Genomic DNA, 22,696 nt, shown 5'->3' with positions numbered 1-22,696 from the left:
CCGCGCGCCGCCTGCCGCGCTACGCGAGCCCGGGGCTGCAGGCCGGGCCTGCCTTACCTTCCCAGCTGCTTTTTTTTTCCTCCTCCTCCTCTCGTCTCCCCCCGTTCCCTCTGTTGGGCTGACAGCTCGGAGTGCCCTCCCCGGCGGAGGGACGGGGAAGGGGCTCGGGCGCTGCGCTGAGGCGCTGCTGCCCCCCTGGCTCTGAGGAGATCCCGCGGGCGGCGGGGAGGCGGCTTTGGGGGGCTCCTTTATTATTTTCAAACTACAAAGTGCGGCGCGGGGAGGTGATTACGGAGGGGAATCCCTGAATACAGGCTCCGGCGAAGAAGGCAGGGCTGCCGGGGCCGCTCAAGAAGAGAGCCCGCAGCCTCCTACAGCACCACTACAGGCACTGAGAGGACATAACAGCAGAGAGCGGCTCCTCTGCCCCGCGAAACAACAACTTTCCTACCATCTTGGAGGTAGTGGAGAGGGAGAGGGAGAGAGGGCGGGAGGGGGGTCGGGGACGGGGGGAGGGAGGGAAGTTCTGGAGGTTTAAATAAAGTGTCAATTTAAAACAAAAACCAACAACACAGGAGCAGCAGCAGCCACCTCAACAGCTAGGCTTGAGACCTGTTGATTGGAAATAAAAATGCAGCTGCCTGGGGTTTAGGACAGGTTTTCTTTGACAAAAAGCAGTCCAGAGCATCCTTCTGTGGGGGAGGAGGGAGACCAAAAAAAAAAGGAAGATTTGTAAGGTTGTTTGTTTGGGTTTTTTTCTTCCCTCTCTCCTGCAATTTATTTTGAATGGTGAGGTTGTTATTATTATATATGTTTTGTTCTTGTAGTTCACAAAGTTTGTCACCTCCCCAATCTGGGTGACCATTTTCAAAACAGGTTTGGGGTAGGAAGGAATTGGTGTTGTGGGGGAGGGGACTCCCATCCAAGCACAGGAGGTCTGAGGCTGCTGTGGGATAGTTTGGCAGAACTGCATCATCACGTCTCCTCTCTTTCTCCTGGCAGTGTAAATGAAGCAAGTCGTGGACAGGTAGGACCGTAGAGATGCTGCTTTTTATTTCTTTTCAGAGTTGAGAGAACGAGGTTGGGGGGGAGGGGGTTGATGCAAGGAAGGGGAATCTCTAATATATCTGGAAAACGATGCTGCGCTGTCACAGATTTGGAATTGTGTGCCTGGAAGGATGGGATGTGAAAAAATAAATGGCATGGATACACATTTTCAGGCAGTTGTTGAGTTTTCTTTTTGTGTTTTTCAAAGCATTTTAAAATCTGTTTTGATCCTTTTCCAGGTATTGTTTTGATTGAGGTCCTTTGTTCATGCTGTGTATGAATCCCCCACCACTATCTTGCAGAGTTGAGCAACACTAATAATTGATACTACAATATCTTTAAAAATGCTTCTAATATAGATTTTTTTCACCACGAAGGTGCTTTGATTAGACTCTGCAGCACATGGGAAATGCTGTCAAAATAATCTGAGATGCTACCTTGTATCTATAGGTGAAAACATTCATCACTCAAGTGAGCCAGACCTATGATAGTGTTTTGTGCAGTAAGATTCAGTAGAATCACATATACAAGGATGAACAACTGCCAAGACATCCTTCAGCTATATCTGCAGGGAGGAAAAGTAATTAGAAACTAAGGAGATGTATAGTAGAGAACTTGGAAAAAACATTGCTTTGTAAAAGTTATTGATGTGATATAAAATGGCTCTGACTGAAGTAATATCAAACTGGAATTAGCTGGCAATGACATACTGTCTTTTTAATGAACACTGGAATATATCAGGAGTTTTTCGATTCCTTGGCATATTAAAATGTTTCAAAATAGGGGGTACAGTATTTCCATTTTTTTAAAGCTTTTTGACACCTGACCTTACAGGTCAGTTGTCTTTTGAGCTAGTATAGTTTGTGGAGTCTAGTCTTTGTGGGTGCTTTTACATGAGCTCTGGGAATGAGGGGGAGGCACTTTAATTAGAGCATATCCAAGAGCCGCTCTAATTAAAGCGCCACTATGTCTCCTGTATCAGCATCCCTGCACTTAAAAATGGTGGCAGGGGCACTTGAACTAAAATTAACTTTAGTTCAAGCACCCCTACCTCCATTTGTAAGTGCTGGGATACTGATACACAACATGCAAGAGGTTGCTGGAGCATGGCAATTGCCAAGCTCCAGCAGACTTGATTGGAGCAGCCTCCACCACGCTCGTGTATAGGCGCCCTATGTGTATGTATACAGTGGGTTTTCCATTTGAGTAAATGAGCTTTAGAGGTAAAACATAATAAAGGGCCAGCTCACCTTTTTAGTAAGAAAAATATTTTTGCTTTAGCAAAAAAAGAAGACTGAGGAGGGATTGGATAACTAACTGTCTAGTTTTGAGCCCCAGACTTCAAAAAGGATGTGAACAGGTTGGAAAAAGTCAAGCACAGAGCTGCAAAAATGACTTGGGAAGCAAGACTTATGAAGAAAGGCAGAAAGGGCGAGGGGTATTTAGTTTGGAGAAGTCTTCAAATACCTGAAAGGCAGTTAGAGAGAGTAGGGAGATGACCTTTGCTCCATGGCCATAGGGGACAGGACCAGGAGCAGTGGCATGAAGCTCAACCTCAAGTAGGAGAAATTGAGGTTGGCAATTAGGAAGAACTTTCTGATTATGAGGGAGGTCAAGCATTGGAAGAGGCTACCGAAAATAAATTTTGGAATTTTCATCCATGGAAGCTTTCAAAAGCGGATGGGCAAACACTTGGCTGAGATGGTCATGTCAGGGGTTAAGAGTTGATCTAGCTGGGACCTTGAGCTGGAGGATGACTTCATGAGGTCACTTCCCCTACTTTCCTATGATCTTATTTTTTTAAATAATCGTTAGCATATTAGACTAGGCTACAGAACTGCATCCTGATAGAATGGATGGAATGAGTACAAAGAAGGTGCTTGTTCCACTGCCAGAACAATATACTGAAATATAATAACTAATTGAATGGAAGTTTTAATAAAATCAAATATAATTTGAGCAAAATTGTACATAGTGAAGGGAAGGGCAGAAGACTGTTTGTGACCTATTCACTGATGATTTTATGTCCTGAAGCATGAACTTGGGATAGCTCCTTTTTATGATATACATAATTACAGCTATCATTGTATCGAATGTGTATGTGCCTACAAATATACAAAAACATAACATATAAATAAAACATTTCCATCAAATCAACTGGGATTTGCCTGAGTACAGAGTTTAGATTCACCAAGTGACCTCTTGTTCTAGTGTTGTATTGATGGGTAAAAGCAAGGGAATGGCTAATTTTCACTATACTTCTCTATTGTGAGGTGTACAGGTCAGTCTGATCTCTTCAAACTCTTCTCTTTTCCAGGCTAATTCTAGTGTTTGTAAAGTTCACACAGTAATGGTTGTTACTGTTGCACTGTAAACAGAGATTGGTCTGATATAAGGTGGCATTTTTAGTGCTTTACACAGGGAAGGGTAACTGATACAACTAGAAAACCACACAGGTGCAGGGGGTAGAAACAACAGTGCTAATTGTTTGTATTCCTCAATTTGGGTTACAGATGATGTACTACATTATAGAATTGCCTAGTAAAGTAGTTGAGATATATTATTTCTATTCAAGCTACAATCCTTTTCCATGTGTTGGTCTCATTCACTTAACTTTGCAAGTATTACCTTCACTGGATCAACTCACAGGCCTGAAGCTATGCAGGATGTAGGTTGGATGTGCAGTTACACAATAGTATATCTGCACAAAAAAACCCTTCTTTGCTATAAAGTGATTACAAGGCCCATGAAGTTTTTAATGGCAAAGAAAAAAAAAAAAAGGAAATCAGAAACAGCAAAATATTTCTCAATCCACTTTGCAAAAGTTGAAAGGGGTGCTATTGAGTAGTTTATGCCAAAAACTGATGCATCTTCTAAGAGGGATAAAATAATGAGGAAAAGTTGACTAGATGTTGGTAATAGAGATAGCTATAATCTTTCAGTCTTTTGCTGAAAAATGTAAATCCGTGAAGTAAGCCAGTGGCAGGAGAATATGTTTTAACAAAAGACCATTCATCTTAAAAGGATTAAAAATTAATACAATAAACTGTTCATTTTTCAGTAATTTTTAAGAAGTGTAAATGGGTCATTACCATAACTAAATCACTTTTTATTGCAATACAATAGTAAATTGTAAAGGGCAAACTCTGTTTGCCTTAATCATGCAAAGTAAATTGGAGTATTTGTATGGGTAAGGCAAGCTAGATTTTACTTTGCAATTTTGCAGGAGAATCATTATGGTGGTTTAACAGCAGTGCTGGAGAACAGGTATCAGAATTTTTTTTTAGCAGAAAAAAAGAATAGAATTCAAGTCCAAAGGAGAAAATACTTAGAAGTGTCCCAGCATCCGGTGAAAAATGAAGAATTGCTTTCTCAAGCTTGTGATCTTTGAAGATCTCTCTCTTCCTCCACCCCTGCACATTTCCTCACTGAGAATAAGAGTCGATCTGGCTGTCTTGATTTTTGTGTCAAATCCATGAACCCACTGGACAGCCCAGAATGTGTCCTGTACACTGGGTATCTCTGTAGGATAGCAAAAAAAAAATCTTCCTTTCTGTTCTGCAGCAACTAGTGTATGCATAATAAGAGTCTGATTGTGCCCCATTGGCGGTACTATACAGCTGGACTATAGACCTCAAGGGTGTTTGTACCCAGTGGCCGCGTCCAAATGACCGAAGCATGCAGTTTGTGGTGCCATTAAAATGTACATTGCACTGCAAATTTACAATGTAGTGGCAAAATTTGCTACCAGGATTTCCTGGTAGCAAAAAAAACCCCCCAAAAAACACCAGAAAAAAAAGCGGCACAACACGCACAAAAAAAAAGTGTGCACTAGCACAAATGGAGTCCTGGCCTTCCAGAGCAATACTCGGGCTGCCAGCCAGGTCTTCATGCTGCCCAAGTTGTGCCCCTGCTGCTCCAGCATGCCACCAAGGCACCAGCTAATTTTGCTAAGGCCAGCACCTGGCCTCAGCCTCCTGCTCTTCCTGGCTGAAGAGCTGGGAGGAGCTGGGCAAGGGTGATTTGCCCAAGGCAGGACAGTTTGTCCAGCAGCAAAGCACAATTCCCGGAGCGTGCACAGTGGCACAAATTTGTGCTGCTACGGTTTGTGATGCTGAAAGTGCACACCCCTGTTCACCTGGACATGGCCAGGTAGTGCAATTCTGGTTCAGTTCCCCCTCTAAAGTAGTGGAGGTAGGACATAGATATTTTCGATTGAATATAATGGGGAGTGGCCCATGGGTTCTTGGCAAACATATACTGTGACCTCAGTTACACAGGTCCAGCATTCTTCAGCATGAACTCAGCATGAGCATTCTTAATTTCAAAGCCCTCAAATGCTTTTTTTTTTAATTTGATGAAAAGCTCTTTAAAAATCCACAGAACTCTCAGGGACAGGGGAAGAACTCTAAATATAGAGTAGATCTTATCTGGAAAAATTGCATGTACCCAAACTTTTACTTAGTCTTGTCTTTGCAGGGTTTAAGCAGTGAGGCAAGAGAAAAATTATTTAGGCTTGTCTTAGGGGCTTCTAAGTATAATGAGACAAAAGTTTAAGGTGAATAATAGAACTGCTTTGCTTATGGACTGTGAACTGGTCTTCCAAAGTGAAACAGGGCTGGATAGAAAAATAGAAGATAATGCAAGAACAGTTTTAAACTTGCACTGACTGAGATATCCTAAGTGACTGATTAGGTCTTTTGTAAAGCTAAATTGAGATCAAATATTGCACCCTTTTTATGGTACTGTTTTCAGCTGATTGCATGAGGAATATGGCATTTTGTTATTGTTGTCCTTAAGCAGATGACAATGATTCGGTTTTTTTTTTAAGCACAATGTCCTATATTAATATTGCTGAAAAATTATGATTTCTTTTTCTCAAAAATAATCTCTTGATTAATGCATGGACTTTTTGTTCTGCAAAAAATAACCCCTTAGGTATTGGCATTTATTTATTTACATACTTTGTGTTGTAGTGGTGCTTAAAAGTTCTAACCAGGGGCTAAGGTGCTGTCTTGCCAAGCACTAACAAATCCCTAACAAAAAGACAAATCCTGCCTTAAATAGCTTACATTCTAAGCATTTGTCCTTATGAGCAGGTTCACTTAAGTATGAAACAAATAGGTACATAACTCACCCTTTGTCCAGATACTAATCCCCCTCAATCATGAGTTAGTGGTGCAGCATCCCAAAACAAATGGCACAGTTGGTCAACCTCAAGTGTGCCTTTGTCAGTTTGAGTTGCTTCCCACCTTGTAAATGCCACAAAGGTAGCACTTGACCTGTAAGAGAGAGAAAGAGGTCTAGTACTCCAAAAACTGACTCTGAACAAAGAACATGAACTGTAACATGATAAATAGCTCTAGAACCAAACATGTTCTGTGCTGGGATCCTGCCTGAAATGCAATTATTTAGAGGTATCTTAGACACACTAACCCACATTTCTGTTCTATTGTTTTAAAAATAACTACATATTTTTCCCATTTTTTAGTTGTATACAAATACATGTATATATTTATAAATGCAGCCTATGTATTGGTCAGCTGTACACCAAATGAGCGAATTGTTCATAACAAATATTCTTTGGGATTGAGGGAATTCTCCCAGAAAAAAATGTTTACTCTTCTTAATGGAAATCATAGCAAAGCAGTGCAGAGGTTATGCAACAAAGGGATTTTGTTTTGTTTTGTTTTGTTTTAAACTAATAAGGTTTTACTAGCAATTGGAATTAAACCCAGTAGGTAGGAAGACATTACAAAAAGTTTCAGAGGATATTGCCCATTTGTACCCTTGAGCAGGTTTTTGAAGTTCTTGTCTACTCAGATGTCACCTCCAGTGAAGTAGGTGTGGTTTCTATTTTGAGTACCTAAGAAATGCCACCTATCTGATAGATTGCTTTGGCTGAAAAACTCCAGAGAAGGGTAAAGTTAGTAGAGTATGGAAGGCCAGCACACCTTGTAAACCTGTACTGGGATTTGGACAGCAGGGCTGTTTTAGAGAAGGCAAGATCTGCTGGTCCTATCTAGTGTCGACATGGGATAGCAAGAAAAGTCCATTGTGCCCCCATTTGCACAGACTCAGGTGATGTTAGAGTCTGGCACCAGCATGCTCCAGCTGATATGCCCCAAGCACACCCTATTCACATGCTCCAAAACCAGACAAACTCTGGGGCATCCCTCTGCAGTTGCTGTCCAGACTTTACTCTCTGGCATGCTTGAGAGCAGCCCTCTAGGGATAATCCCAGAGCAATTTGGAGCAAGTCTTCAGGAGTGAGTGGGTGGATTGTGCTGGATGAGAGTTGTGTGTGCTGCAGCTGCAGTGTAGATATTCTGTTTCCCAGCATACCATACAAGCATCATGAAAAGTTGCAGCTGTTACTTAAACTCAGAAGCTGGAGGGGGTGAAGTTGTGCTGCAACCTTTGTCCTGATGCAGATTTTGTGGGATGGATTTCATATCCCTGTACAATGGCCATTGTTCAAGTTTTCGAGGCTTGGAAAACACCTGTTAACTTTGTGCCTTGGATCAGGACCCAAGAGCAAGGGCTGACATTCACTGTGAGGCCTTAAATTGTGCACAGAGGTTGGGAAGCCATCTGTACTGGAGAAAACTTTAGCCCCAGGGCTTTGTGTTTTATTTTTAAGCAGAGCTTCTTAATGCTGTCCCCCCATTTGATGCAAATACCATATCATTGACTTACCTATTTTTCTAAGATAGGTTTCTTTCACGGTCCAAAGCATTAAAACCCTGATTATCTATCAGGAGACACCCTTGTCAAAAGGTCTGGGCAATTCTGTGACCTATGAAGGATATCGCATATAGCATTTGAAAGGTCATTTACCTCTTACAGGAACTTGGCATGGGCCCAGCAGATCAGCAAAGTAATTATACTTGCCATGAGTGTCTGCCTCATCTAACTTGCTAGAACTGGATACATTCAAGTAGGAGAACCTGAGTTAAAACCATTTGTGAAGATACGGTATGTGAAAGGAAATTATTTATGCAGTGTTAAATGTACACAAAACCTTACACTTATCTTATTATTCTTCCTTTTAATTTGGCAAAGTTCTTCATGCCAGATAATTGTTCAAAGTAGTAACTGGTTGATCAAGTGTATGGATGTGATCCAAGGTCTATACGTAAGAAGTCTTTTTCATTGGCAGTGAATCTAGCCCCATACAAGAAGGTAAACCAACACCAAGTAAAGCATTAGCATTCTGAACCTCTGTCAGCTCTTGAGGGTTGATTCTGCTTTGTTGGAATTTTACTACTGACTTCAGTGGGAGCAGGCTCCAGCCTTGGGAACTTAACTGCTTGGGAAGAGATCTACATTCTGGCTGCAGCCTGACAGTAATAGAATGAGTTGATAATTAATTGAATAATTATAGAAAATATTAATTAAGTAAAACCTTGCTAATCTACTCTTCATTAATCAATGCATATTTTAATCCTTATTAAAAAAATGGCAGTCTTCCTAAATCTGAGCCAGGCTATAAAAGTGTGAATATTAATTTGTAGTAAGGTCTTCCAGAGCATGGAATAGGCACCTACTGAGACTTCCTTAAATTGAAAATAACAAATTAAACAAAAAAATACAGGCAGTCCTTGGAGTTACAACACAATTGGTTCCTGAAAACCATACCTTAAGTCAAAATGTTGTAACTTGGAACCAATTTTTCCCATAGGAAACAGTTATAAATGGGGAATTGGTTCCTGAACCAAGGCCTGATACCCTATTTTCACCAAAAATAACCCAGAATTTTGTACTCAATCAATTATAAATGAGTAATATAGCTATATGACTGTATTTATATTGTAAATCGCAATCATATTGCTTTGGAAGGACTTCTTTGAGGTGACTTTGCTGGACTTTTTGAAGGGACTCTTGGTTGGACATCTTGAAGGGTGCTTGGCTGGAGTCTTCTCAGGAGTTTTGGCTGCAGGTTTTTCTGGAGTCTCGTCTGCTTTCTTAAAGAAAGTGTCCAAGGAAGTTTGGACAGATGTTCTCCAGGGAGTTGGGTGATAGAGCGAACTTGTTCGCTGGTGTGGTGAGGCGTCGGGTCAAGCATTGTAAAGTCGAAACTGACATCAGAAAGTTGAAACAGGGTGTTAATTGATAAACATAGTAAGTGCGAAGAAGTAAGTCAGTCAAGGACTGCCTGTAGTGGAATACTGTAACAAGGTCTCATGTAAAAAACCTGCCATTTTAATTCAAAATAGGCTACAGTATAATTAATAGTACCCTTCTTTTAAACTTACTGACAGTGCATAAGCTACAGTTGTAAAAACTAATCTACATTCATTACCCTTTTTTTTTTTTATAAGTCTGTTGGTTCAATTACTTGTTAAGTCACAAAATTCAGTTCATATCAGGTCTGTCAGTCACCGTTGCAAATTAAGAACATAAAAACTGCCATGCTAAGTCAAACCAGCAATCCATTCAGTCCAGTATTGTATCTCTAGCAGTGATTAGTGCCAAATGCTTCAGAGAGTATCCAGGGAAGTGCCCTGTAATGGACTATGATAGACTCCTAGAAGCAGATTAATATAGTAAACTCTATAGAGTAGTTCTTCAGAAGCAGTTGGAGATTGGCTTATGTACTGCTGTGGCTGAGCAGGGTCATAGAATTGTAACATGCTAATGGTTTCTTGTGGGTTATTAGATACTTGATTTTCTGCTGTTTTAGCAGAATGCACGCACTTATTTTTCACCTATACGTTATTTCAGACATGAGAACAAGTATAAAGAAAGGGGGACAAAAAGGAAGTAATTGCTAATCAGGACTGAGTGCTCTATTTCCTTTGAATGTTATTTAGACTTACTCAAAATTCAGTTCTAGTATTAAAATGAGGAGCTCTCAGTGTTTTGAACATGTTTCATTATGGTTATTCTAATGGAGGCAGGTTTGAACAGAGAGGGATCTCTGAGCCTCCACAGTCTTCTCAGCTTTAATGACACTGGCATGGCTGTTTGAGTGCTTGTGGCACTCGGGTCAGGTTCCGGAGGACTGGAAAAGGGCCATCATGGTCCCTATTTTCAAGAAGGGGAGGAAGGAGGATCTGAGTTATTATAGACCAGTCAGTCTCACCTTCATCCTTTGAAAAGTCTTTGAAAATGTTATTAAGGATCATATTTGTGGGAGTCCAGTGGGAAAAATAATGCAGCAGGGCAACCAGCATGGATTCGTAGCAGGTAGATCATGCCTGATTAATCTGGTTTTGTTTTATGACCAGGTCACAAAACGCTTAGACGCAACAGTAGAGATGGATGTCATTTTCCTGGATTTTAGGAAGGCCTTTGATACGGTATCTCATCCCATTCTCATAAATAAATTAAGAGGCTGTGGCTTAGATGTTTACACGGTCTGGCGGGTGGCATAGTGGCTTGGGGATCGCACCCAGAGAGTGGTAGTAGATGGGTCGGCCTTGACCTGGAAGGAGGTGGGTAGTGGGGTCCCACAGGGCTCGGTCCTTGGACCTGTACTCTTCAATGTTTTCATCAGTGACTTGGATGTGGGCGTGAAGTGTACTCTGTCCAAGTTTGCAGATGATACTAAATTGTGGAGTGAAGTGCACACTCCGGAGCGTAGGGAGCGATTGTAGGCAGACCTGGACAGGTTGGAAAAGTGGGCAGTACACAATAGGATGCAGTTCAACAAGGACAAATGCAGAGTGCTGCACCTAAAATATAAAAACATAAAAATATCCAGCACATCTACTGGCTAGGAAATGACCTTCTCAGCAGCACAGAAGTGGAAAGAGATCTCGCAGTCATAGTGGACTCCACGATGAACGTGAGTCGTCAGTGTGACAAAATCATCAGCAAAGCTAACCGCACTTTATCATGCATTAACAAATGCATGACAAATAGATCCAAGGAGGTGATATGTCCCCTCTACGTGGGGGGACGTCCAGAGGAGAGCCAATCGTTTGGTTAGGGGCTTACAGGACAAGCCCTATGAGGAGAGACTAAGGGACCTGGACCTCTTCAGCCTCCAACAGAAGGCTGAGAGAGGATCTTGTGGCTTCCTACAAATTCATTAGGGGGGGTACAGCGAGGAAGCGGAGATGCTCTGTTCACCAAGGTGCCTCTTGGGGTAACAAGGAACAACGGTTACAAATTGACAGAGAGTAGATTTAGGCTAGACATCAGGAAAAACTTTTTCATGGTGAGGGTGGCCAAAATTTGGAATGGGCTTCCAAGGGAGGTGGTGCTCTCCCCTACCTTGGGGGTCATTAAGAGAAGGCTGGACAGGCATCTGGCTGGGGTCATTTGACCCACTCTTTCCTGCCTAGGCAGGGGGTTGAACTCAGTGATCTGTTGGGGTCCCTTCCGACCCTAGCATCTATGAATCTGTGACTCTGGTACTCTAAGGATGTGGATGGCTGCATGGAACCAGAGGAAAATTCTATTATTTAGTAGCAGATATATTTAGTTTAATAGGCATTTTTTTAAGGATGTAAACATATGTGGAAATCAGCAAACTTTTCATATACGCTTCCTGAAAATCTAGTCCTAAATGCTTTTAAACTATTTTTATCTGGAAGTAATAACTTTGCTCTCTAAGCATCCTATTCTGAATACCTGGATTACTTAGAACACAAGGTTAGCTAAACTCTATGGGCACATCCAGACGTGTGTGGATGTTTGGTTCCCTGGGGACAAGTAGCAGCGGCGCACCTTGCCTTGCTGTTGCTTGTCCCCAGGGATTGCCCATGCCATGCACTCTGGTGTGCTGCAAGCTGCCCTGGGTGGGATCGGGGATGCTGGGGCCAGCACTGGGGGTCTCCCAGGGATGTAGCCATGATGATCCACTGCATGGAGCCTGGCTGACAGCAGTGTGTAGCTGCAGGAGGCCCAGCTGTGTTTTTCAGCAGCACGTACTGGCCAAGTGTGTGTTGCTCCATTTTGGGGTTTTTTCTGCGTTTTTTTTTTTTTCTTGACCCCTGGATATCCATGGGTCAAAAAAAGCCCATGGAAAAAAAACCCAGCGCAGCACACACTTGGGCAGTGCGCCTTTGCAGTGTGGAGAACACTGAACTGTGCAGTATGTGGTAGAACTTCACAAATCAAGGTGCTGTCTCCTTTGCATTCCATCTCCATGGGTATAATCACTTCACATGTCGAGTACAGGTTTGTCTTTGAGGAAAATTCTCTCTCCTTCTCACCGTCTGTAACCCAGCAGCAGCTTACACCTCCTTCCCAAAGATGCCTGCATTTAATTTAAGCTGTATGCAGATAGTTGGAAGTTAAAGCAATCCATGTATGTAAAATATTGAATTGTATCACTGGTAACAACTGTGAATGACATGATAATTTGCCCAGTAGTTCTCATTGAAAGAGCATTGTTGTATGCTTATGCTATTAATTTTACCTTAAAAATACCATAAATGTTTGTGTTATGTGTTGACCATGCTAGGGAGTATGTTTATGGGATACACGGCTGAGGACAGAAGTTAAAGTAAGGTTTCGTTGCATCTCCCTCTTGGCCCATGGAGATTTTTATAGTGTGTGTATTACTCTCCCTCTCCTTGGGGGGGAAAAAAAATCTAGGGGCAGCTTTGCTGAGAATATTAATGAGAGGATCTGTGTTTTCTTCCTTAAAACCATACTAATTCAAATTATTTAGTGTCAGAGTCACTGGCCCCTGCAGAAGCATCGGGAAGAATTTAAGCCTCTAGGAAATATTTGAATTGACCTAAAGCCCCTCAAAACCTTCTTCCCTCTCTCGTTTGGCTGCACCTTTATGTAGGGGAAGAAGGACGTGTCTGTAACTCACCTTAGCTAACAAGGTAAATCCTAGTGAAGACAACCTGGTTTGTAATTGTCTTGAGTTGCAAGTTAAGTTGTAGACTATTTTGGGGGAGGGGGGGAAGGGGGTACTAGGGCCAGATTCAGCAAAATTCTCAGACACTTCCCTTTTAGGCTTCTACCACCTGAGTGGATTCCAGGATCTAGCATTAGCCATCTAGGTTCTCTGTGTGGGCAAAAGTAGACATTTCCAAAGGCCAGTCTAAAAAATGTACATGCTGAGTGAGGAGCTGCGTAGAACAGCCAATGGGGCACGCTGAGCACAGGGGCATGTCTGCGATTTTCTGCTTTTCAGAACCCTCTCCTGAGGAAAAGCACCTATAACTAGGGCTCTGAGAAGATTGCAGATTTCTTGTAGAAAATTCGCAGCATGTGCACAGGTAAAGTATAATTTTTCATGGAACATTCATGGAACTACCTTTGATCTTGGCAAATGGTTCCCGGTAGTTCCGTGAATATTCTGTAAAAATGATACTTTATCTCTGCATGTGCAGCAGGTACCATAGACAGCAGAAGGCCAGGGCTAATAGGGCTTAGCCCCCCTGAACATGGGGCAGTGGTGGCAGCGCAGAGGGCCACAGGGCAGCCCAGGCATGGGAGGGACACACAGACACAGACTTGGATCCACAGCTTGTATGCAGCCAGGATCACAGCCTGGCGGCCTGCAGCGCACTGCATGCCACAGCAAGCAAGTCTGTGAAGGGGAAGGGGTGTGGGGGGAGCCAAATTGAGGCCCCCAGTGAGGGAGGGAGTGGGGTAGGGACTAGGGTAAACAGAGCCCCAGTGTGGGTGGTGGGAGTCAAGAGCCTGGGTGGCTCATCCAGGGGCGGCGGTGGGGGGGCTCCCACTGCTGCACATACACTGGGGGAGGTATGGGGGGGAACATGCCCCCTGGTTTTGTGTGCAGGGTGGAGGCAGGCTGCCATTGTGGACTGGGCTCTGCCCTGCTGCTGCTGCCTTGCAAGCCATGTGGTGCCATGTGCCTGCTGCCTCTGGGCAGGCAGGGGACACAGCGCAGTCTGGCAGTGGCAGGTACATGGCATCATGTGTAGTTCCCAAGACAGCAGGGTGCAGAGCGAAGTCCAGCCCACAGTGGCAGCCCACCTCCAGCCCACGCACAAATCCAGGGGAACCATACCTCCCATGACTCTCCCAGGATGCACGCAGCGGGAGCCCTACACCCTTGAATGAATAACTGGGCTCTGACCATCCCACCACTCACCCTGGGGCCCCATTCGCCCCTGCCCCACTCCCTCTCTCACCCTGGGGGCCTCAGTTTGCCCCCCTGCCCCTTTCCTCTACACAAACTTAACCTGCTGGGGGTGTGCGTGTGTGTGTGTGTGTACACTCAGTCTCCCCCCCCCAATAATATTTTCTTTCCCCATCCATGGTGCACACACTGCCTCCCAACCCCACCCCACTCCACCAGTCCCCAAGCCCTGGCCCTCCAACCCCTCTTCCCCCCCCTGCTCCCTATATACTTCATCCTGGCCTTGCCCACAGCAGCCGTTTGCAAGCTGGAACGCTGCCTGCCTAGAAAGGGAAACCTGCGCTTTTGCCAGTTTTTCTGGCAGTTCTGTGACCCTTAAAAATCATGGCATGGGGTTAATTTTACAGTATCTGTGCAGTCCACAAAAATCACAATTTTCTCAGGGCCCTACCTGTAACTAGTCTTTGAAAGAGCTGGCTGGGGCTCACTCTTTTAAAACAAAGATTGTGATGGTGCTTGCCACTGCTGCTCTCTTATATAATAGTCTAGTAGTTAGAGCTTTGCCACTACACAGAAGAGAATAGTCTGGTGAGGGGGGACAAGGGCAGAACGGGAGAGCCTCCCTCATTACCTTAGTGTTAAGACACTCCCTTACAGCGGGCAATCCTGGGAGCTGGGACTGAGCACCAATTTTTTCTCTCCTTCCAATTGTGTTTAAAATAGAACAGAGGCAGTTACATTATTTTGAGACCCAATCTTTTCACATGTGTTACGTATGCTCTGAAAATGCCTACTAGATATGGTCCTTCAAAGTACTTAGGTGCTATTCTACCTCCTATTTGGATTACAATAGGGCTTAAACAGAACTGGCCTAAAGTCTAACTAAATCCTTTTTTGGATTTGACCCTACCCCCCCGATACTGAATTTAAACTGGTAAGTCATAGAAAAAGTGCAAACTCTCTTGTTCTTTTCCAGCCTTGGGGCTGTCTGGAAGAAGAAAAGTATTCCAAAACCACTACTGGAAATATACCAGGTTGTCCCTTCTGTTCCACACTTACAAAAATTCAGCTGACAGGTAGAAGTCTATTTACCTACTACTGAGTTGGGTGAAGTGGGCATTTAACAATTGGACAGATTCTTCCCTCCCTCTGAGGGGTGGAGACTTTAGGAGCATAACTCATCATGTGACTGGCAAAATGCTGCAAATGCAGGAAACACGAGGTACAGCTGCTGCATTGTAGGAAGTGTAGTCCAACTCTGAGCTAACTCAAAGCAGCATTCATGCAAAAAAAGAGACATTTGTAACACTTATTCTGCTGCAGTATGATATACTAATGTGATTTTGATTGTCAATCCACTTTCTAATAATCTTTTTCTTATTGTGTTTCTGATACTTTCTCCCTAGACTGCTTGGTTAACTGATCCACTCTTTTCTCCCACTGTCCCAGCTGTCACTGTTTAATTTTTAAGATATTTTCATGTGAACATGAAATAATTTGAAAAACCCTGAACACTACTGCTGACTTCAAAACAAAAAAATATCATTATTAATAAAATATTTTAAACCAGTTTTTATTTATAGTGGTTATTGTTTTTTAAGCTGTAGGGTAGTGATTCTCAAAGCGGGTGCCACGCTACTCTGGGATGTGGCAAGATCCTCTTAAGCATGCTGAACCATATTAGCACTGGTAGGTATGCAAACACCTACACAATTCACAAAATAAACTGACATTTCAAACAGCAAGCCATAGCATTAAAATATTCTGACCTGTTGTGGCCCAAGTTAATCACAACAGAAGAGTTGTTCTATTACTTACCCATAATCAAGAAAGGAGTCTTAAGAAAGTCTTAAGTCTACAAAAGTTTGGGGATGACTGCTTTAGTGTCTGTAACAAAGACCAGAAACTACTGAAAGTAGAGATTCCCATGTGAGCATGTGACTTATGAGCCTTCCAGAAAAAAAGGCAAAAGACCATGTAATGCTGAAGTAAAACCATTTCTGAAGCATTTATGAGACACCATCAGATAAATTAGGTAAAAACTGAATGTTGGTTTAAAAATAGAATTCTTACAAGTTAAACACTTCCACTTCTTTGGAATTTTGATATATATTAACAATGAGTAGCAACTGTGAACTTTCCAGTTTGTAGCATGGTTGTTGTAAAGTAATTCTGCTGATTTAAATCATATTAACCAAACCCAAAATACAAATAGTTTAGCTCATATATTTAAAAAGTTAGAAGTATGTGTGACTTTTCAGACACTTTCAGGAACAACCCCAACATCAAAATACTAGGAAACCAACCAATGTATTTTCATTCAGTGAAGAGACATAAGTGGTAGATTTATTAATAGGTAAGTGTGGGTAACAAGGGCACAATTATTATGTTTTTTGATCAATCTTGTCCCTTCAATATTAGAAGGATGTGAATTTTCTTAAGCTGAGCACTGAAAGTCAACGCTGTTCATGAATTGAAGAGCACGTCCTTTTGTGCTGTGTGTGTGTACAAGTGTACATATTTCCACTTCCCTGCAGATCATATTTCACAGCTACTTTAAAATGACAACAGAACTTTTTTTTACTGTATCAGTTAAAGGCAAAGTCATGTTTCAGAGAATTCTATGCATTGTCGCATTGTATGGGAGACTCTACTGTAGTTACACGTCTCAGTGAAACACTTCATGCTTAAGTGACTAAAATTCCCCTGTGGATGATCACATTCAAGTTGCTCAAGGTGCAGTAGTTTGCTATTCCTTGTGTAACTAAAATGATCTTACTGTTTTTACCCATGCAACACAAAACTGCTCAGTCAAAGTAGCAGTGCTGCAAGTCCAAAGATCTGGAATTCACAGATCGCAGAAAGAACAGAGACTAGGAGCCACTACTTCTTTTCACAACAGTACAATAAACTTAAAGAACTTTTTTCCAGTTTACTTTTGGCAAATTTAAACATTTGCCAATTGTGACAGTTTTCATTTACACCTTGCTTACTGGAGACTTAAAAAAAAAAGTTGAGACATGGTTTGGAGTCAAATGTTTACAACCAACTGTTCTAAAATGTCAACTATTCTGAAGCCAAAATCTTTTACTCTGTTGTAATGAAATGTAGCAAATGCTGGAAAAGCTGTTCTCAGAGAAGAGGTGGTCTAGATTGTAAGTATTATGGTGATAAGCCAGCCTAATCACTGAGATCTTCTTTATAATATTAAAGTCTTGACTGGTGGGGGGAAGGAGGAATAATTGTGACAACTTTGTGTGGAACAGGTTTGTGACAAAGATGTCAGACAGATTTTACAATTTTTGCAAGTAAAATTTTTCTGCAGGGGATAAATGAACACCAAAACCAACCAAAGCTAGTTTTTGTAAGTGTATGCAATGTGTTACTCAGTATAGTAGGCACACATTTCCCCCTTGGTATACAACAATAGGATCATTGCAACCTCAAAATGCTCAAAACAGTCAAGAATTGGATTTTTCGATACTAGCCATCCTGATGCAATGTTTCCAGTATTTTTCCCCTGTAAACTTTCTTGAAGGCTTCGGTTATTGAAATTTATATGCAGGAGAACCATAAACCAAACCAATCATAGGTATTAAATGTTTTATCATCATACTATGTTTGTACAGTCAATGGCTGCATAAAGTGTTTCTAGGTATAAACACTGCACACAACACACAGTGACAACATCCTGAAAATGTTAAGTTATGTGTACTATATTTTTGAAGATATGAATCTAAAACATAATACAGCATCACTTAAAGGTGTTTGTTGAACATTAGTCATAGCAACATACTGCCAGAACTTGTTTGAGAGTGACATGATCATTTTCTTCAGCAGATCGATGGCTCTTCTACTGCCTTAGCACCTTCAACAACAGCTTTCACACACTTGGCCATTGTCTGGGATGCTCTACTGATTGGATCTGCAAAGAGACCGATGTGTGCACTTCACTTCAGGCAATACAAATGCATACAGATAACTTAAAAGCCTCCTCTACACAAACTTCATAACTGTCCCTCCCCCCCCATTAAATAAAATGTAGAACCTAATCCTACAAACCTTATTTCAAGCAAGTTTCTTCTGAGCTTCTTGGGAGTTATGTTTAAATAAAGATTACAGGTTTATCAAACCAGGTCTAAGAGACCACATATAACAGTAGATAAAACAAGGTCAGGGTGATTAAAGATAGCTTCTTTTTAAGACCCCTTAATTTGTTGGTGGCATCTTTAAAAAATATATGCATCTGTGTGGCTCCAACGCAACAGCACAAAATAAGTATATAATTAGTTACTGTTAATAAGTATAACCTTCATCACATAAGTGGCCACATACCTGTCATATAGAAGTCTTTAATTGTGAGCTGGGGTGGAACAAGAGGGTCAGCAAGAAGCTGTTGATTCACTAACTGCAATGAAAGAAAAAGCGTATCAAGAGAAGTAATTGTCTTTGAAGCAGGACCCTGTTACCAGAGCACCTGACTGAGAAAAAAATCTTCAAGGTCACCTGCTATACAGTTGCTTATGTAGTATAGTATATGCATCTGCAAATCATTACATGTTCAATGATTTAAAGAATGTTACGCTCATTGTTAAAAATGATTTATACCTTGGACAGCTCATTTGCTTGGCTGAAGTAATTTGCTGCTTCTACATCATCATATCGGACCAGGTTAGGAGACACTTCCTCCAATCGGTTCCTTATTTGATCAAGGTTATCATACGGGAGAGTCATACCAGCCAGCTAAAAAAGATCCACAAACACAACACCACCACACAAGACATCAAGTCTAAGGTTCCAAATAATACATTTTGAAGGCATTTACACATGCACTTTACTGTGGAGTTGACCAACTCTGCAGTAAAGCATCACCATCCACATACACAGTGCTATTAAGCTAAAAGTAACTCTGCTGCAGGATTTGTCTGCCAGACACATACTACTCCTACAGTGGAGTTATTTACTCTGTTGCAACGCACGTGTAGAAGGTGACCAGGGCTGGTTGAGGCATGAGGGTGCTATAGTGCAAGGTTGCCTGCTTGCTAGCCCTGTACTGTAGCACCCTCATGCCCCAGCAAGCCCCTTTGCAGCATGTTGAGCTGGGGCAGAGCAACTCCAGGTTAGCAAGCTGAACAGCCCCTCCTCCCCCCAGGCCCTCTGCCAGCTAGGGCTGCGCTGCTCTGGCTCAATGTGCTGTGGTCCTGGGCACACGTATAAACATTGCTCCTGAGCGCAGCAGGACTCCAATACGAGCTGCACCACAGTTTATTCAGGCACATTAATTGCATGTGTAGAAGTTCTTTTTCAATATTTAAAAACATTAAATCCAAAAGCTATCTACAAAAAATAGGTAAGGAGGGAGGGGGGAATCCCAAATAATATATACTCATCAAGCCAAATGTAGCTGAGCAGAGCATTTCTTCTGTCTTTAGAATTGCAGTAAATTAGGTTGACTTCCAGATATTAAGGAGTTAGAATGTTTTCTGGACAAGGGGGATTGGGCAGCAAAGGAAGCTTCTCTTCTCCCATACAGATGGTATGGCCAGACCTCTCCATTGTGTTCAGGTTAGCATAGATACTGTTATTAAAATGTACCTATTCACATCCACATATTCCCAAGAGCTGGGCAAGGTACAACCCACTGTATGTTCTCACAGCATATTTAGCAGGATATCTAGCAACTACAACACTGTATGTCAAAACCTCAGAAAAAGGAGGAACACAGTTTTTACCCTACAGAAAAACGAGAAGTGTTGCTTCCTATCAATTTAGTCTTATCCACTTTCCCAGGAGATTATATCCACATTACTGAACCATTATGTATTATAGGCAGTTTCCAAGCTCCATTTGGATTCCAATTAGGAAGCATCAATTTCTAATAGTTACAGTACCTCGGAGACTGCTCTAATAATTCTCCAGTCCTCTCTCGCTATGCCAGGTGGGGTTACTGCTACTTTTGTCTGCTGGGCTCGGCCCTCAGTATTCACATACGTTGCATACTTCTCTGTGTAAGCTGCACCTGGTAGAATAACATCAGCCATGGGAGCACCGATATCACCATGATGTCCTAACAAACAAAAAGGAAGCAAAGAAAAACAGTCAATTTTCAGGAAGAAACTGCAGGGCATTGATAAACATCATTCAAGAGGAATGCTATATTAACGTTACAGCTACTGTACTCCTCTTTTCTTCTGAAATTTACTTGAGTTAACTTGCCATTCATAAAATTTAAACCAGACCAGCAGCCCTGGATACTGAAGTCTTATTTGTCCATACTGCAACCTACTTGCCCAAAACCACTGCCAAAATGGTAGTTCTGTCTCCATATCCATTCAACTTCCAGGCTCTGCTGAGACTGAGATGAGGTTACAAGGGTACCTAGCTTATTGGCAATGACTTTGACATGTTGCTTAGAGCCACCGGAGTTTTCTGCTAGTAACCACTTCAAATCCAGTGAATAAGAAACTGACCTAGGAAGTAAAGCAGCTTTATAATTCTTTACCTGTCACCAGAGCTATGTAATATGCAAGAATGTTTGTTTTCATATTTAAATTATGTATTAATACAATTTCAGCAGTTTATTAATACATTTTCCACAGTTCAGTTTATACTATTTCTCTTATGGCAAGCTTTAAAAGCTACCATTTGTAAAAAGATAGAGTCTATTCATATGTGCTGCTTGTTAGTGTTCAAGTTCTACGCAGTGTTTCATTCATTAATTGTGCTGATTACCCTGATAAATGATGAAACAATCCTTTGGCAAATCTTGACGTGTTATGCAACCTTCATCTGCCCCCAGGAGATATAATACTTTGGGAGGATTCTTCTGAATTGCATCTACTCCTGGTTTGAAACCCAAATCCAAAGCTGCTACTTGGCTTGCAACCCTACACAGAGACAGACAAAGACCAACTTGTTACTTAAAATTACAGTCTGTAATGTTTCCTTTCCAACCCAGCTTCATTTAAAATTTTAAGTGACAGAGCAAAACAGCTATTCTGAAGTAGAGGTCTCTTGCCCATTGTTGCTCTTTGAAAAAAAAAATTCAAAAGCTTGTTTCAGCCCAATAAAAGTGGGATGAAAGAAAAAAACTGACCCATCATTGACAATGAGAGAACATTCTTGTTTTCTCACCAGCCTGAGTTAGAAATAGGTTATCTCCTCAAGTCCCATAATCCCCTGTCAGTATATGTTTTTTTTATTTATTTTACATTTCATACACACATTCTTCTTCTGTGGATAACCCTGTTCAAAATAGCAGGGAAAACCCAAAGGAGGAAAAAGTAACTCTGCTAAAGAAACAAATATTGACTATATAGTGTTATCAAATGCATCAAGTTGATTAATCTTAACACACAGTAATCCTAAGTGTTACTGTATTACTAGGTTAAAAAGTAGTTAAGAAAGAAATATGATTTTCCAATGCCTGTTTCATGAGCAAAGCCTTTTGGAAGACACTAGGATTTCTTTTTTCTGAAATACAAGTTAAATCCCACCAGCTGGTTAGTAATCATCATTAAATTCCTGGATACCACTTTTAAACAGAAAGTCAAATATCTTTGCTAAAAAAAAAATGTACACTGCAAGAGAAGTATAAATGCATTTATATTTAAGCACTACTGGCATTTTGCCTTTATTAGGCATTGCTGGTCCGTATATCCTGTTAGGCACAATGGTGCATGACATTATTAGGTTCTTATAAGCCTAAATCCAAAATTTCTCCCTCAACAGTCCCCAAAAGGCATGCAAAATGCTTGCTAAATCATTAAACAGAACTTATGAAACACTTTCTATTTTGCATTGCTCCTATTACATTTTTATGATTCTTTGAAAGCATAAAACCCATGGCAGATTGAAACCTATGTGTTTGTACTAAGTAGTCTTCACACATATATATAAAGACATACTGAAATCATGATTGTGTAATTTTCACAGAAACTGCAATTTCAGGCAGGCTCCGCAAAAAAGCACAGGCTCCATGCAAAATAAAAGTAAGTAAGTGTACTGGCAAGGAGAAGAGCACATGGGAAGTCCTGTAGTCTTGGAGCAGGGGAGGGGGCAGGGCTATCTCTACAAGGGGTGGGATTATGCAAGCGATGCAATGAGAGGGTGGGGAAAAGGAGTAGGAGGGTGTGACTGGAAGCAGTGTTATGCAAGTGAAGGATCAGGGCTATGGAAGGGAGGTGGGGTTATACAAAATATGACACAATGGAATGGTGGCGGGGTATAGGAAGGGGCAGGGTTCCCCCCCCCCCCAGTCCTCTTAAGACTGCAGGACTTCCTGCATGCTTTTCTCCTTGCTGGTAAGTTTTCTTTGCAGCGAGCCCAGGAGTGGCCCAAAACCACAGCTTTGTTACCCTGACTAAGCCTGGGGAAGCCATTAATCCATACTTAACACTAAACCAGATGGGGAGACTGACAACCGATGCCCAGGAAAAAGCGAACTTGCTAAATGGGTACTTTGCATCAGTTTTTCACCAGTCCCATGGGACGCCCCTGCCCACTGTGGGACAGGGAGGCCCAGGTGAGGGAGATTCCTTGCCCTCCATCAAAGCTGACCTCATGAAGGAACACCTTAACAGGCTGGATACCTTCAAGTCAGCCAGCCCTGATGGGTTACACCCAAGG

The 22,696-nt window shown here is 41.9% G+C and overlaps 2 protein-coding genes and 1 long non-coding RNA gene across 8 annotated transcripts in view; 1 reads left to right on the top strand and 2 right to left on the bottom strand.

The window, feature by feature from the left end:
- INO80D (INO80 complex subunit D) overlaps positions 1 to 195 on the bottom strand; it is a 47,433-nt gene extending 47,238 nt beyond the window's left edge. For 4 of the 6 annotated variants that reach the window (XM_025211034.1, XM_025211035.1, XM_025211038.1 and 1 more), the window contains exon 1: positions 58 to 195. The gene's annotated coding sequence lies outside the window, so the exon portion shown is untranslated. The remainder of the gene's footprint in view (positions 1 to 57) is intronic. The other 2 variants (XM_025211039.1, XM_025211036.1) reach the window with 2 other exon arrangements.
- On the top strand, positions 122 to 18,125 carry LOC106722508. Its single transcript, XR_001358511.2, has 2 exons — positions 122 to 461; positions 17,906 to 18,125. It is a non-coding gene; the product is annotated as an uncharacterized LOC106722508 (long non-coding RNA).
- Positions 16,380 to 22,696, bottom strand: part of NDUFS1 (NADH:ubiquinone oxidoreductase core subunit S1) — a 29,420-nt gene continuing 23,103 nt past the window's right edge. Inside the window, exons 15-19 of the mRNA XM_006029544.3 lie at positions 20,801 to 20,955; positions 19,960 to 20,135; positions 18,677 to 18,811; positions 18,404 to 18,476; positions 16,380 to 17,993 (exon numbers count right to left, since the gene is read on the bottom strand). Coding sequence (XP_006029606.1) covers positions 17,902 to 17,993; positions 18,404 to 18,476; positions 18,677 to 18,811; positions 19,960 to 20,135; positions 20,801 to 20,955 — 631 coding nt within the window. The 3' untranslated portion in view covers positions 16,380 to 17,901. The remainder of the gene's footprint in view (positions 17,994 to 18,403; positions 18,477 to 18,676; positions 18,812 to 19,959; positions 20,136 to 20,800; positions 20,956 to 22,696) is intronic.

Source organism: Alligator sinensis, unplaced genomic scaffold (genome assembly GCF_000455745.1).
Source record: "Alligator sinensis unplaced genomic scaffold, ASM45574v1 scaffold372_1, whole genome shotgun sequence".
Taxonomy (NCBI): Eukaryota; Metazoa; Chordata; order Crocodylia; family Alligatoridae; genus Alligator; species Alligator sinensis.
This window is presented reverse-complemented; position numbering and strand designations above follow the sequence as displayed.